The 16,372-nt window shown below is 36.4% G+C and overlaps 2 protein-coding genes across 2 annotated transcripts; one reads left to right on the top strand and one right to left on the bottom strand.

The window, feature by feature from the left end:
• Positions 1-5,486: 5,486 nt before the first annotated feature.
• LOC137737127 (protein RICE SALT SENSITIVE 3-like) lies at positions 5,487-7,872 on the top strand. The gene is made up of 7 exons (XM_068476513.1): positions 5,487-5,677; positions 5,816-5,866; positions 5,953-6,153; positions 6,333-6,438; positions 6,650-6,691; positions 6,800-6,856; positions 7,078-7,872. The coding sequence occupies exons 1-7, from the start codon at positions 5,541-5,543 to the stop codon at positions 7,669-7,671; spliced, it is 1,188 nt and encodes a 395-aa protein (XP_068332614.1). The 5' UTR covers positions 5,487-5,540; the 3' UTR covers positions 7,672-7,872.
• A 247-nt stretch (positions 7,873-8,119) lies between these two features.
• LOC137737126 (threonine--tRNA ligase, mitochondrial 1-like) lies at positions 8,120-16,139 on the bottom strand. Its single transcript, XM_068476512.1, has 20 exons — positions 15,849-16,139; positions 15,533-15,770; positions 15,392-15,451; positions 14,828-14,917; positions 14,544-14,618; positions 14,292-14,420; positions 14,105-14,194; positions 13,758-13,846; positions 13,573-13,669; positions 13,409-13,495; positions 12,958-13,042; positions 11,300-11,394; positions 10,990-11,022; positions 10,788-10,874; positions 10,586-10,678; positions 9,917-10,009; positions 9,586-9,810; positions 8,898-8,969; positions 8,613-8,684; positions 8,120-8,395 (listed from the first exon to the last, which is right to left on the bottom strand). The coding sequence occupies exons 1-20, from the start codon at positions 16,127-16,129 to the stop codon at positions 8,300-8,302; spliced, it is 2,187 nt and encodes a 728-aa protein (XP_068332613.1). The 5' UTR covers positions 16,130-16,139; the 3' UTR covers positions 8,120-8,299.
• Between the last annotated feature and the right edge of the window lie 233 nt (positions 16,140-16,372).

The raw sequence follows: 16,372 nt of genomic DNA, 5'->3' as shown, positions 1-16,372 counted from the left end.
CACAAGATTTCAATTTTTACATTTTTCACCATATGGTTTTTGAATTGCCCCCATTTAACCCCTTTGTCAATTTTATCGTCTAATAATTAGACGTTACGTGCTGATGTGGCATAGACTTTACTCACATTTTAAGCACTCGTTGACCGTCAATTTCAATGTTTAGTACTTTACTCTTTTACTATTTTAATCCTTTTATGAAATTGACGGTCAACAAGTGCTTAAAATATGTGTTAAGTCTATGCCACATCAGCACGTAACTAAACAATAAAATTCACGTAGAGGTTAAAGTGGTACCACGTGGGGTTTTATGCAAAAATTGAAAGAAAAAAAAAATGTAACTCATTTTGCAAATGATTCCAAATTTTATGATGTAAAATACAGTTAATTACCCAAATAATTAAATGGGTTTTCTTAAGTTTGTATATTTTAGGGAAACAAATATCGTTCCATCGGAAGCGTGTCTCCTTTCAATTGCTCTGAGTAGAAGTGATATAGGTTGTATTAGTAGTCGCAATTTCTAGTGTAGATTGATGCACTTAATTCCTTATGGTATGATGAATAAAGTTTTTTCTCTCAGGACAGTAATGCTTTTATTTTATGAACGCAATTCATCACTTTCTCTTGGAAAAAAAAAACCACCGAATTGTGACACAAGCATTTTGGGAGTGTGGATTCCATTTTATTAATCAATGTGAAAACAAATCATTTGGTTAAATGGACAAGACATTTCATCACTCCAAGAAAACCTGAAATTTAGAGTTTTGGACATTAAAAAATCACAGGGAACCTAAATAACCAAATAACTGAGCCCTAGTTAATGTTTCTGCCATTTTAAGACAAAATAGGCAATCTACCCAATGCAATAACCCATCACCTCTAAAAATAAAATACAATATCAAACATTCCAAACAAGATCAAATTACATTGATCCCCCACCTCCCATTCTCTGCTCCTATACCAACCTTTCACATAAAGTAATCAATTTAAATATATACTGAAGTTGTGTGGTGGGAGAGGGAGATCATATGCCCGCTTTAGTGTATGCATTACTAAGATACTGTCTCTTATTGTCTCATAATCACCATACAAATTAATAAAGCTACACACATATATATATACAAAAATATTTGGGTAAAATACACTTTACAATCTTAAATTTAGGATCTATTATAATCTCATACAATATATTCAAAATATTTTACTTTCATACCTCACCTACTATTTTATTTCAATATAATACATCCGTTATATTTTTCATCTATTGATCCATTAAGAATTGACGTGACTACCACAGGTGTGCCACATAATTACCAAATTTATGCCACATGGCAAAAAAAAATAATTAATTAAAGAAAAAGTTATTAAAAAAAAAAAACCCATAACCCATCTTCTTCCCTGAGACCCTCCCTTCCCTGCAACCTAAACCCCCATCCCACCCCACCCCCACCCCCCATCCCCACCCCACCCAAAACCCCAAAATCAAAAGGGGGAATTGAATTCCCGAGACGAAATGAGGGAGTAGGGGTTTTGGGAAGGGCAAAGTAAAGGGAATTCTAGAGAGAGAAAGAAGAAAGAGAGAGAGAGAGAGAGAGAGAGAGAGAGAGAGAGTGAGTGAAGAGAAGTGGACTGAGAAGGAGAAAACAGCTACAAGACCCGAGCCGTCTTCTTCTCCTTGTCTCCGTGGGGGCACCTCTGTGTGTCTTCTGCAACTTTCGCTTCCAAAAAACTCAGCTGGGTTTTTTGAAGGTTTTCTATGGGGTGGGTTGCGGTGGAGGGGGGTGGGCTGGGGTGGGGGGGTTGCGGGGAGGTGGGGATGGGGTGGGGTGGGGGGCTTGCGGAGGAGGTGGGGGTGGGGGTGGGGTGGGATGGACGGTTTAGGTTGCAGGGAAGGGGGGTCTGGGGAAGAAGTTGGTTTTGGGTTTTGGGTTTTTTTTTTTTTTTTTTGGTTTTTTCTTTCTTTAATTAATTATTTTTAAATGAATAAAAATTTATTTTTTGTCACGTGGCATAAATTTGGCAGCCACATAGCACAATTATGGCAACCACGTCAGCTCTTAACGGATCAATAGATGTAAAATGTAACGAATGTACTATATTGAAATAAAATAGTAGGTGAGGTATGAAAGTGAAATGTTTTGAAGATTTTGTATGCAATTGTAATAGAACTCAAACCTGAGGTGGTAAAGTGTAATTTATCCAAAATATTTTGTGTACAAACAAAGGATTTTGTATCGATAACGTGGACACTTGCTTTGATACGTTGATTACTAGTATACCTTCTACTAATTGTAAATGTTTTATCAATATTTTATATCAACAATCTATTTTTTAATAAAGAACATATATCTTGTCCAAAAAAAAAATTTGTATGCACCAACCAAAAATATAAAATATGTCAAATGGGAGGTGTGGAAAGGATGGGAAGAGCAGAGATTCCACTTCTTAAAATGGGAGAAGGGGATGGGACAATTTATCCTTGACCATGAGGACTCTCACTATCTTGTGCCATTCTTTGCTTCCATACCATCTCTTCTAACCCAAACATCAATTTTTGGAAGAGAGCTATTCAAATATTGAACAGAACAAAAATATATAGTGTAGACAAGAAACCATTACTACCACCAATAAAATCCAAATTCCATTCAATTGTTGCCCTCCTTTTGCTTGCATCACCACCATCAGACTTTGTCTCCAAATTATTAATTTACTCGTAAATTCATGCAGTATAAGATCCCAAAAATGACAATAAAAGAACCCATTTATGAATTATAATCTTCTTCTTCTTCTTCTTCTCTCTCTCTCTCATAGAGGACAGTACATACATGAGGGGTTGGCTTGGTGACAAGAATCCACAGAGAAAATTATGGAGATGGCAATGTCCGTCACTATCAAATGTTTGGCTATTTGCTGTAACTAAAATTTACACATGACATTTACTGCATGGCGTTAATGAGACGACGGTTTCTACTAAAAAGAAAAGGGCGGTCAAAGGGACGGTACAATGTTTCTGTCAAAATTTCCTTTGTGTCAGGGTGGGGAAATAAAACCACTGATAGCTCCTTTTGGTCATCATGTTCTGCACACAAAAACAGTGGAAGAGATAGAGAGAGAGAGAGAGAGAGAGCTCAAAGCCTCAAGCACTTCAACTTTGCACTGCGCTTGTTCTTTTAATCTATGATCTGAATTCTCTAACTAACTGAGACTGATCTGATCGAGCTACAAAGGAAGGAAGAGGATCCTCTCCGGATCCACATTATGGGGATTTTAGAGATTTTCACATCCTAACTGTTCATCGTACATTGTGCGGTTTGTTTTCGTCAGATACTATTTGTATTTAATTTTAAAAAGAAACTTTAACGAAAAGCTCCCAATATTAGTTACTTTAACGAAAAACCACATTTTTACACTGAAAAGTCAATCCTGGTACTATTCACTTTACCATTTACTTTGTCCTTATCGTTAAAACTCAAAGTTTTCAAACTCTTTTCATTAGTTTTCCTTTTTAAAAATCTAACACTCTTTACTAAAGTTAAAAAATTATAAAGGCTTAATTGGATTAATAGTCCCCGTGGTGATAGAGTAGTTGGAAGATAGCTCATGTGGTAAAAAAAATAGGATTTAAGTCCCCGTGGTAAAGTTTGTTAGGATTTATGCCTAAAATTGAAAGTTCCATCAACTTTCTGTTAATTATTAGCACGTGAGCTAACCTCACACGTTAACAATTAATGGAGAAGTCCGTTTTAGCCTAATACGTGTAAGGAGAGTTTTGCTTTAGCCTAATATGTGCGGCTCACGTGCTACTAATTAACAAAAATTTGACGGAATTTTTAATTTAGTGCATAAATTCTAACAGACTTTACCACATTGACTTAAATCCTAATTTTTTTCACCACAGGAGTTATCTTCCAACTACCTTATCACCACAAAAAAATATTAATCCAATTAGGCCAATTATAAAATATTCAATTTGAAACGTTGAAAGCGTCAAACTCAAAAGTGCGAAAATTGTTACCGTCAACATTTTTATGTAACATGGTTCGTCTCAGCGATGAGATCGAGTACTGTTCTTAACCTGGTTCCAACTTTTCCACCTTATCTGCAAAGCTTGGTAATGGCCGTCCCTCTAATAATTGTAAAAGTGACATTATGAAGTAACGGAAGGTAAGTACTGTTACAAGCTGCAACTCTGTACGTGTATTATGGACTAAGGTTTCTCGAACGGAAAAGGATCCTCTGTGGATCCTCTTTGTGGGGATCCGAGGGATCCATCAATCACAACCGTTCATCATATATCGTGCGGTTAGTTTTCGTTAGATACTATTTATATTCAATTTTAAAATTTAAATTTAAAATGATTTCTGACTGCACGATGTACGATAAACTGTCGTGATTGATTGATCTTCCGGATCCCTACAAAGAAGATCTAGAGAGGATCCTTATCCTACTCAAACCCTAATAGCTCTTGCGTCCATTGTTTTGACTACATGTACAATATCTCTATCGGACTCTAGCAGCAATAATATATATAAATATATAGCACACTAGCTACAAGTCAGCATGCATGTACCTAACGAGTGTGAATCCCACGTCGGAAAAGTAAAAAACTTTGTATGTGCTTATAAAGAGTTGGATCACTCCCTACTCGTTGGTTATTGTGGAATTTCAACTTCCTTAATAGTTAAAGAAGGTTAACTCATGTGTTGAGCCAAATGGCCTATGTGCTCTCACACCACCTAATATATATATATATATATATATATATATATATATATATATATATATATGTGTGTGTGTGTGTGTGTATTGTTCATGTGTTTGACTTAAATGATTGCACATTTGATGAGGTCATTGTTGAGAGTGTGAATCCCATGTCAATTAACTGAAAGACCTTGCATGTGCTTATAAATAGCTAATTTACGTACTACTCATATGATCAGTTTATTTTACGACAAGGGGTGTGATATTCACACACATTTTTTTACTTCTCACAAAACCTTCTAATTTTGGTCGTTGAATCAGATAAATTGAAGAAAATCAAATGACAAAAATTAACAAGAGTTTTGTGAGAAGTAAAAATGGGATGTGTAGATAGCACACCCTTTACGATAAAATGCAAACTTCCTTCAGCTTCACATTTCGAAATAAGTGTGTCAGAAGTCAGATAAATGATACTGAAACTACTCATGATGTAGTTTGATGAGAATAATAAGGTTTGGTCGTTTCTCTAATAGTTCATCATAATTTGAATGAGGTAATAATTAATACTGCTCATGAGATGGGATGGTAGTTTTTGAATCAAGGGGTAGAAATCAAGACCGTCGGGAAACGGGAAGAAATACAAGGTGGGGCCTCAGGGAAACATTTTGGTAAAAGTAACCAAAGAAAAAATTATTTCACTTCAGTCTTTCACACTACTCAGAGAGAGAGAAGAGTATATAAAGGGGGATAGGACGTTGGGGTTTTGCTTCTCTTGAAGATAGGTAAAGATTGGAAGAGGAGAGAGAAAGGAAGAAGGTAATTAAGGAAAACATTTGAGAGATATGGAAGAACATCTGAACCCCTTCGCTGTGACTCATCTGCTTCAACACACCCTGAGAAGCTTGTGCAATCACGAAAACTCTCAGTGGATTTATGCAGTCTTCTGGAGGATCCTCCCTAGAAACTATCCACCGCCCAAGTAAGCAGACCAAAATACTGAAAATGTTTCCAAAATAATTACAGAAAAATGGTTTTTTTTCGTACTTTTTCTTACAGTTCCCACTTAGTTAGTATATTAAAATTGATATTTTAGTTAATAATTTTGGTTTTATAACAGATGGGAAGGTCATGGAGCTTATGATAGGTCAAGAGGAAACAGAAGGAACTGGTATATATTAATTTAATCAATTTTTTTAATTTAGTTTGATAGTATAAAATAGACTCATAGCTAGGTTTATATATGTGTACATGCAGGATATTGGTTTGGGAAGATGGATTCTGCAACTTTGGTGCCTCCTCACCGGCTCATGATCAGATCAACTCCAGTTCTGATCAGTGCCCTGCGGGACCTTCATCAATGTATAGCAACTTAAGCGATCAATTTCAACAATACAATGGCCTGCAACCTGAGCTTTTCTTCAAGATGTCCCATGAGATCTACAACTATGGAGAAGGGTAATTAACCTAGTTATGAAGAAACATATATATATATATATATATATATATATATATATATGATTAATTAATTAACCAATTAAATATTGGACTGGTTTTAATTTTGTTTTTCTCTGGGTGTACCTGATTACTGATCTCTGACAATACTAATTAATCAACTGGTGATTGTTGTTATATAGGTTGATCGGGAAAGTGGCGGCAGATCATGGTCATAAGTGGATACACAAAGAACCAAATGATCAAGAAATCAACTTCTTATCAGGATGGCATAACTCAGCAGACATGGTATATAAATATAATACGAAATTTATTAATTAATTTAACTGCTCCTGATCAATGGTTCTATATATGATTCAGTTTGTCATTTCATGTGGCATATACTAATTAATTACATCCAAAATTTTTATATAACTACACCCTCGATCCCCAGTTTTGTTTCAATACAATTTGTCTGTACATGTCATTAGGTTTTTAATTTTTACTTTTTTTGCCTCAGCAACCTAGAACATGGGAAGCCCAATTCCAGTCTGGCATAAAGGTACTTAATTAAGCATTTTTAAACCCCACATCACAAAAATTCCAAAATCTTTTTATAATAATTTTGTTTCTAAATGTTTGATTTGATTTTGATTAAAATATCCTGCAGACCATAGCCCTGATAGCAGTTAGAGAAGGTGTCGTTCAGTTAGGAGCTGTTCACAAGGTGAGGCTCTGGACTCTCTCTCTCTCTCTCTCTCTCTCTCTCTCTCTCTCTCTCAAGTACTATTGAATGCTATTGAATGTTTGTTTTTTTTATAGGAAACGATATTCTTTCTCTAAACTAAAGCAACTGTACATAAATTGATTCAAAACGACATCATGAGATAAACTTTAACCGTACATCAAAGACTGCAAAATATTATTGCATGTTTGCAAATCCTGCAGGTGATTGAAGACTTGAGCTATGTAGTTCTGCTAAGAAAGAAGTTCAGCTACATCGAAAGCATCCCCGGAGTGCTTCTCCCTCACCCATCATCTCCATCCTTCCCCTTCAAGCCTGATCGTCATCATGGCTATGCATACGGTCCCACCCCAGATTATCATAATCATCCTCAACATGCATGGCATTTCCAAGGTGGCACAAACCCTCTTGCACCACCTCCAACTCATGACTTCATGTATGATCATCCCCAATATCTCAACCCTAGTCAAGTAGTTCCACTGAAAAACATAACCCCCTCTATGAGCAGCCTTGAAGCCCTCCTCTCTAAGCTTCCCTCCGTCGTGCCGACGAATGACGATCATCATCATCATCATCCACAGCCGCACGATCAATCCCAGTTTGTGTTATCTCATGGACCTGTGGACTTCATGGCAATGACCAAGCAGAAAGCGGCCAAGCAGGAGACTACTGATCATGATGACGGTCATGACCGTAACGAAGAATATAGGCCGTCGGATTACCAAAACGTCGGTGAAACCAGCAATTCTATGTCTGCTTATTCCCGTCAACAGCAACAGCATTTCCATCACGACTAATTATTAATTAAGCAAGTATTAGTAGTTTTTAATTGCTTTTATTTGGTCGTCAGCTTAATTTATATATAGGAATGCAGATTGATTATTTCTAACATTGTTAATTAGCAAGCTCTCATATATATAATCCTATTATTACACTATAATGTAAGGGCGATCTTGATCTTATGAATAAGGGAGTATTTCAGTTCGCCACCCTACTTTACACCGTTAGATGAGTTTAAATTTTGAGATCAGTAGAAGAGATAGCCACAAATCTCAAAATTTAAACACATCCAATGTTACAATTAGAGTAGTAAGCATTATCGCCACTTGAGGAGATGAGCAAAAATGCACCCGATGAATAATGCACTTGTTTAATTACTTCGTCTGTGGACGAGTCAAAGGCTCGCAGAAAATAGGACAACTGCAAACGGCAAGAGGATGTATACATTTGATGAAGAGAGCTGAGTTGTGGGAACAGAAACTTTATAAATAAATAAAAATTGAAAACAAATATGGGCAGTACAGCTGATGGAAAGGATCGTTAGAACAATGGTAAAACAACAAACGCATTCATAGTATTCTAAATTCCTGAAGTCACCCACCATCAATCTTAATCTTAAATAAGAAAATTAAAAAGCAAATCTTTCTAATGGAACGCTTCAACTTCGGCCTTGAAGTGCTGGAGTAGATTGTCCATAGTCATTACGGTGACATCTCCCTTGTCTCTCACCCGTAAGCTCACCTGGAACAATACGAATCAAAGATTAGCTTCTCAACAGAATAGCAGAAGTTCAGCATAACTAACACGAGAAGGAACCAGATACTGAGGTGACCCGTGACCCGTGTTGTTTGATGCTCTCGAAGTAAATTTTTTCAGTTTTGTTTATCATGTAAATTAACCAAAACAGACCGGTCGAAGGATAACTTAAATAATCTAGAGAAATAGAAATGAAGAGAACCTGTCCACTCTTGACTTCTTCCTCGCCCACAACTAAAATGTAGTTGTACTGTGCTATCTGAGCTTCTCGTACCTGCAGAGCCAAACAGTCAGGCAACAAAAAACAATCCATTGAACCAATCCTGTTTTCACCAGAGTTGGCCGGGTTTATGAGATGTGAGAGAGCCAGCTCCCACTACGGAACTACTAATAAGCCCAACGGACGTCCAATAACCCGTAAAAATACAAACAAAACGAGACCAAAAAAGTCAAGCTTGGTGCAGAGGACAACAGTATGAATTCTTACCTTTTTCTGAATGGTTCTATCAGTAGTGTCAACATCAACATAATAACCAGCTTGATGGATACGATCCCGAACCTACAAAATTGCAACAGTTTTTATTCACAATATAATATAAAATAATTTAAACCGCCGTAAATCTCACTCAAGCATTTTATACTACCCATAACATGATGCATTTAAAGATAAATTGAACTTAAAAACTGAGCAGTATACTCAAGCCTGGTTTGGTACTGAGGTGATTCTGAAAAAAAACTGGTATCAAAAAAAGCTGGGAGTTGTTTTTGTGTTTGGTAAACATTCAGCTTCAGTTTTTTTTCACAGTTTTGGGTGAAAAAAAGCCAAAAACAAGAAGCTGCAAAACCCAGCTTTGAAAAACCGGCTTTTTTTCACATCTGTTTTACATAAAAGTTTACCAAACACTATAATACTGCTTTTTTTTTTTCAAAAGCACTTTTACAAAAAAGTTAAACAAACACTCTGCTGCTTATTCTCACAGCACAGCAGAAGCAACATTTTTTCAAAGCACAACAATACCAAACCAGCCCTCGGTTTCATCAACTATCAAAACCAGCAAGTGTATGTACATCATCAACTGCATTTATATAGATCTAAGATCCAGAAGGGGAACAGAAAAAAGTTCATAGAACCTTATAGTGGTCAACCAATAACCAGAAAAGCACTAACATACTACCTCCAGAGCATAAGGTTGGGATTTGTCTGAGACAGGGCAAACAATTGCCTGACGTGGACTAAGCCAGAAGGGCCATTTCCCTTTGTAGTTCTCCAACAGTATAGCAAACATACGCTCAACGGAGCCTAAAACAGCTCTGTGTATCATAACAGGTCTCTCCAACTTGCCTTCTTCCCCCTCTGCAGAGTAATTCAGCTCGAATTTTTGTGGAAGCTGAAAATCAAGCTGCAACCAGAATATTGTTTCAATGATAGCTAGATAGTTACATAGGAGGAACAACAAGAAGAAAAACTGAAAGCGGTGTAACCATCAAAGAATTGATCATTAGTACCTGTAGTGTTGCGCACTGGTATTTTCTGTTCAGTGCATCAGATACACTGATATCTATTTTTGGTCCATAAAATGCACCATCCCCTTCATTTATCTGTGTAGCAAGACTAACAATGTAAGCATTCAGACAAAGGCAAGAAATTCAGGGGCCCCTAACACACAGCTAAAGAAAACAAAGCACAGATAATGGACCAGATTGGCAACTAAGCAATAACAGAAAGAACTCAGTTCAATTTATGTCAATGGTAAAATGGTGGAGTAGAAAATGGCTTAATGAGTCAAATCTATCCATTCAATACAAAGTTCCAGCGAAACAAATTTTGCTTTATTAAATATGCTGCTCAGCTACAATGAGGTTTGAACTAGGTTGGACTACACTAAAAAAGAAATATAACCACCCTGGCTCCACCTACAATGAAGATTGTATAAACTTTATGTTCATACTGCATAAGGTGCCAAAGGAGGAGTTCACTATATGTTTGAAGGAGTAAAATTCTCTCCCCTCCTCTCATAGTTTTTTTTTTTTTTTTTTTTTTTTTTGTCTCTATAAAAAAAAAATCAATACAAGATGTTGACGTGACTTAATCGTAACTGTTTAAATAGGAGGGGAGGGAAAGGGAGAGAATCCTCCACCATGTTTGAGAGCGACTAAAGCACAAGGTAAAAGTACCTGCCAAGGCTTGCCAAACTCATTTAATGCATCTGCAAGAGCAGCCTCAGCTTTCACCCATGTTGCCAGATCTCCCATGTGTTTTTCTGGCATCTGCAACATAAGTACAAGATGTTGTACAACACAACAAATTTGAATCTGCATCCTTAAGTAATGAAGTCAAGAGGTTTGAAGCTTTAAGCACAGGTAATAAGAATCTTACTGTTGATAGCTTCAGGTCGAAAGAAAAGCCAAAAATGTTATAAGTATACTGGATGAAATCTAAGACACGCTTTACTTCATCTTTCACCTGACAACAGAAGCACCAAAAACCAAAAGTCTTAAGAACGAAACAAAACAAAAAAATTTATAAAAAAAAGGTCAAGTTGTAAACAGTAGGTACAATTTAATTAAGCTCAACTCACTTGGGACTCCCTGCAAAAGATATGGGCATCATCCTGTTGGATATTACTAAAACATGTCAGAAGAGTATATATAATCAGAAAATTAATAGAAGAGAACTGACGAAAAATATAAATCTTCCGATAATAAAGTGCATCATTAGGGGCACTGGCAAGCATAAAAGAAATATGAACTCCTATTCCTAATGAACTAACAAATCTGAAGCCAGGATAATCTAAATTGTTTATTTGTTTACAAAGCAGGTTCAGGATGAACATGAGACACCTAAATTAACAGCTAGGTTAAGCTAAAACCAAGGCATTGAAAGTATACCTGCTGGAATCTCCGTACGCGTGTTAATCCAGTCAGTGCACCACTGGCCTCATTGCGATGCAAAACACCAAAATCAGCCAGTCTAAGTGGAAGTTCTGTCATCAAGGTTTAAAAAAAAGACAGATGAAAATGCGTATGGTGCAAAAATGTCACATAAAGTAGCAATTTCTAGTACTCCGAAGCAAAGCATGGGCTATCACAACTTTAATAAGGTAAAAAAATACCAAGCACCCGCATCCCAATAAAAACTTTAAAATTTCTTTGTAACAAAAAAAAACTTTAACAGTCATGTTACATTAAGAAATAACCAGAAAAATGCAACATAGAAACAACTCATACCGAGAGACTCAAGCCAAAAGTAACAACTCAAAATTATACCGAACTCAATCATGTAAACTAATGACTTTCTTGCTGAACTGGAAATATTTTAGAGACTAAAAAAGCGTACAACACAAAATGTACAAGAGATCTGTCCGAATAAAGAAAGACAAGAACATCCAAAAAGAAACAAGAAAACTGCTCAAGAAGCCAACAAGGCCCAAACTACAGGGCCGTTTGATAACCATTTCGTTTTCAGTTTTTGGTTTTTGGTTTTCAGTTTTCACTTTATTGAAAACTGAAATCTTGTTGGGCAACTACTTTCAGTTTCAGTTTTCAATAAAAAAGATGAAAGGTGAAAACTCAAGGCCAAATTTTGAAACTCAAGTAGTTTTCCGTTTTCATTTTTTTTTAAATGAAATCTGAAAATAGTTACCAAACAAGATTTCAGTTTTCAAAAAAAGTGAAAAGTGAAAACGAAATGGTTATCAAACGGCCCCCAAACTACACCAAAGAGAAACAAGAAAACTGCTAAGAGCATCTCCAAAGGAAACATCAAATTTCAATTTGATGGATGACTTGGCAATTTGACATATTGTCAAGATTTTTCTTCCACCCAATATGCCAAAATTTATTGCTTTATTTATGTTTTTTTTAAACAAAATTAATAATAGTTGGGTTGTTATCGGTTTAAAAATAATAATAAAATACTAAAAAAATGCTAGCATTTAAGGTAAGGAAAGTGGAATGCCTTTGGAAATAGCAAAATCAAATTTGAAGGCAGCTTCAAATTTGACATCTCTTTGTCCATGTCATCTTTGACATCTCGGTTGGAGTAAATGGTATGTTAATTGTTACTGTTATACGTCTATGTGGCATTTTTGACATCTCCTTAGGAGATGGTCCAAGCCAACAAGGCCAAACTAAGGGGCTGTTTGATAACCATTTCATTTTCAGTTTTTAGATTTTGGTTTTCAGTTTTCACTTGTTGGGCAACTACTTTCAGTTTCAGTTTTCAGTAAAAAAAAAAAAAGAAAAGTGAAAACTCAAGGCCAAATTTTGAAACTCAAGTAGTTTTCAGTTTTTTTTTTTTTTTTTTTAAATGAAATCAGAAAGTAGTTACCAAACAAGATTTCAATTTTAAAAAAATGAATACAAAAACTGAAAACTGAAAACGAAATGGTTATCAAATGGCCCCTAAACTACATCCTTAGAGAAAAAGAAGACAAATCCAAGTAAAAGATCAGGCAGGCATCCATAAAATGACCTCCTTATACAGGGGACTTTCTTATCAAGCAATTCGAAAGAAAAGGTAAAGAAAATTTTGTTAAAAAGCATACCTCTATATGAGCGAACCCTATGCTGAAACATCAAACAATGCCCTGGGCAATTCATTGGCTTCAATCCAAATTCTTGTTTCTCAATCTGCAAGAGAAAATGCAATATCCAGCAATTTAAACATATTGGTCATTTCCACAGCAAATATTGTAATGGTCTGGTAATTAAACATAGTCCTGCTCAGCCACACAGAATAACTACTCAATGAAAATCTCAATCATATGTAAGAGACCCCTTCATGACATCAGGTATACAAAGTTCCCGTAAACAACCAGACAAGTTTAGGTGGCACAGGATTAGCTATCATCAGATTAAGATGTATGTAGCCAAAATTTGGTATTCACTCTTTAGTCATATCCAGAAAAAATAAAATATGTCATCGTACGTTCAGTTCTTTTAAGTTAAGCATAAAGATGATATAACTGATCACAATACTATAATGTCAAAACTCACCTCAAATACAAACATATTCTCTTTGTAATTAGCAGCATGACCAGATGTTTCCCAAAGTTGCATATTGTACATGTTTGGTGATATAACCTACCAAAGAATAGCAAATTAGGTTAAAATTATTTAAGAGTACTAGGATGATGTAAAAACCGAACATTACTTGTCACCTCTTTATAGCCTCGTTCTCTATATTGATTTTTTATAAACTCCATTAGTTTGTTATAAATCCGAGTTCCATTAGGGAGGAAGAACCAACTTCCTGGGCTGAGTTTGACAAGAAGAAAAAATCAAATGGAAATCATGGGGAATCTTGATCACTTATAGAATGAGGAAGTATTAGCTCCATACATACCTAAGTGGGTGACAAAAAAAGAGCTCCTGCTTTGTACCCAACAGTCTGTGGTCATACTTTTTTGCTTCTTCCAGCTTCTGGATATATAGCTGCAGATAAAGTTGATGATGGTAAGTAAAATAATCCAAGACCAATATCCAATAGAAGATATTGGCATAGGTTCTAGTCCTATCCAATACAGTTCATAACCTGACTACTTCTCAATTTCTATAAATATCATCAGACCTGCCACATCTTTTGATATGGTATTTGTTACTTCAATATAAGGTGAACATGACGAGAAAAGATTTCAGATACTGCTAAGAAAATCCAAAACCCCATAAAAGGTTAAAAAAATAAAATATCACCTGCAAACTTTTCTTATCAGGATATGATATTCCATAGACTCTCTGTAAACTTTCACGATCTTTATTTCCCCTCCAGTAGGCTGAAGAAGCCTAAAGTTACACATTCATAAGTTAAACATACACATACAATGCATGCATACAAGAATAAACATATTCTACAGCTCTAAAATGTCATGAGAACACATACCTTCAAACATGCAAATGCTTTGACAAAAGAAGTATTTGGTATATGGGGCCCACGACACAAGTCAACCAAGGGGCCACATCTATATACTGTTATAGTTTTGTCTGCCGGAAGATCATTGATGATTTCAACCTGCTTAAAATTAGTGAAGAAAAAAACACATCTGATATTGCTATTTGAGAGTATGGAATGCAGATAAGAAGAGTAGATAACAATCAGTTACTGATGAGAAACAAACTGATCAGCTTCACTTACCTTGAATTGATTATCAGAGAAAAGCTCAAGGGCTTGTTCTCTTGTGACTTCAATACGCTCAAAAGGTTGTTTACCCTGGGGATAAAGATGCAACAAACCAGTCAAAGGAGTTTCAACAAACCAGATAAAAATACTGAAGCAACAATGTGCAATCAATCAAGGAATCTCAACAAGAAAGACAAAAATGTTGAAACAACTTATTGATTTTGCTACCCGTAAAGGAGCAAGCAATTCCTCCATAAGAAAGGTGTACATTAACTTTTCTACAAGAGTGCAAACAATACCTTAACAGCCTTGTCTGCCGCTGAGGCAATGTCCTTGAAGTGTTCGTCATTCAAGCCCAAATCACCGTAGAACGCATCGTAATAGAAACCCTGTTATTGAATTTCACAAGCGACCCAAATGAGTAATCCAGCAACTGATAGCAGTGAAGGAACTCTATACAAATTCATTTCCAAGAGTGGGAGCACAAAAGTTCAATATCCATGTGATAAAATTGCAAATGAAAAGAACAACACAAGCACATAGAGTTTCATCCAAACAGCAATGTCAACCACGGAGTAGACAAGTACAGAAGCATGTACAGACAACAGAAAACAACTATTATATCACGGTTAGACGTGTTGCATGGTAAATTTGAAAATAAAAAGTTTTAATGAAATCGTCTCCAAGACTAGATTACTTTTCACGAGAAAATTTACACAGTATTTGAAGAACCAGAACTGGCATAATCCAAAAGTCATACAAATGAAAACACATGATAACATAGCATAAACAAACTAATAACTCAAAAACTCAAAGTCAATCAGCATGGTAATATATCCAAGGCTAAAGGTACATAATCAAACCTCTCCTCTAGTAGTGCACGGACCAATGCAGAGCTTGCATCCATACTCAACCTCAAGTGCCTGCAACGTATCGAAAGTCAAAAACACTATAAAACCCTCAAAATCCAATCCAACAAACCATAAATTCGACAACTTTCATACCTGTCCGAGAATGTGAGCACTAGAATGCCAAAAAGTATCACGCCCTTCATCGTCTTCAAACTTGAAGAGCTTAAGCTCACAGTCCCCTTCCAGAGGACGGCTCATGTCCCACAGGTCCCCATTGACCTTTGCAATCACAGCGCTGGAAGCCAAGCTCTTGGAAATATCCTTGGCAATGTCAAATGGCGAAGTCACCCACCTCTTCCCTTCCTTCTCCTGTCCGCCCGGCAAAGTAATCCTACAAAACCCCAAACAAAAAATCAAAATTCAAATACCCAAAACCCGGAAGAGTTAGGGCTTAGGGTTTAGTGCTTACTTGATTGGATCGGAGGGAAGGGACTGGCGGTGGGCGAGCTGCTGAGCCTGGATGGCCTCGAAGAGCTTGATGCGCTTCGGGATTACGGCCTCGAGATACGCGTCGTCTTTCGGGCGGGGCGCCATGGCGGCGCTGTCCGTAGGTAGCTGGGGAAGAAGAGGAGGATGAGAAGTGGAGAGTGAGGAGAATGGGGAGTAGGAGTTACGGCGGAGAAAGAAAGAGAAAGCTGCTGCTGCTGGCCAGGTTTTAGAAAGGGAGACCAGCTGCATAGGGATGGACATGTAGTTTGGGCCTCACGGGATTGGTCGTTTTGGAATATGTTCTCCTACTCGGAGAAAAAAAAATTTATTGTAACGAGAACATGGATGATACATTATATATTTTTAAATAAGTGATGAAAAATTTTATTTTTTTAATTAATAATTTTTTAACACACATATCCTACTATTTTTATAATAACACATGATGTACCATCCGTATGTCGGCCACACTAAAAAATCTCTCCAAACGGAGGATTTGAAATT

This window comes from Pyrus communis, chromosome 6 (assembly GCF_963583255.1).
Source record: "Pyrus communis chromosome 6, drPyrComm1.1, whole genome shotgun sequence".
Classification (NCBI taxonomy): Eukaryota; Viridiplantae; Streptophyta; class Magnoliopsida; order Rosales; family Rosaceae; genus Pyrus; species Pyrus communis.
The sequence above is the reverse complement of the archived record's forward strand: the minus strand, read 5'-3'. Positions and strand labels throughout refer to the sequence as shown.

Excerpts from the sequence above, each read along its gene's own strand:
- LOC137737127 (XM_068476513.1), top strand. The coding sequence starts at position 5,541 with ATGGAAGAACATCTGAACCCCTTCGCTGTGACTCATCTGCTTCAACAC. Across the intron at positions 5,678-5,815 it reads AGAAACTATCCACCGCCCAA|ATGGGAAGGTCATGGAGCTT; the intron begins GTAAGCAGACCA and ends GTTTTATAACAG. Across the intron at positions 6,692-6,799 it reads AATTCCAGTCTGGCATAAAG|ACCATAGCCCTGATAGCAGT; the intron begins GTACTTAATTAA and ends AATATCCTGCAG.
- LOC137737126 (XM_068476512.1), bottom strand. The coding sequence starts at position 16,129 with ATGTCCATCCCTATGCAGCTGGTCTCCCTTTCTAAAACCTGGCCAGCA. Across the intron at positions 13,670-13,757 it reads TTTTTTTGTCACCCACTTAG|CCCAGGAAGTTGGTTCTTCC; the intron begins GTATGTATGGAG and ends TGTCAAACTCAG. Across the intron at positions 13,043-13,408 it reads AGAATATGTTTGTATTTGAG|ATTGAGAAACAAGAATTTGG; the intron begins GTGAGTTTTGAC and ends TTTCTCTTGCAG.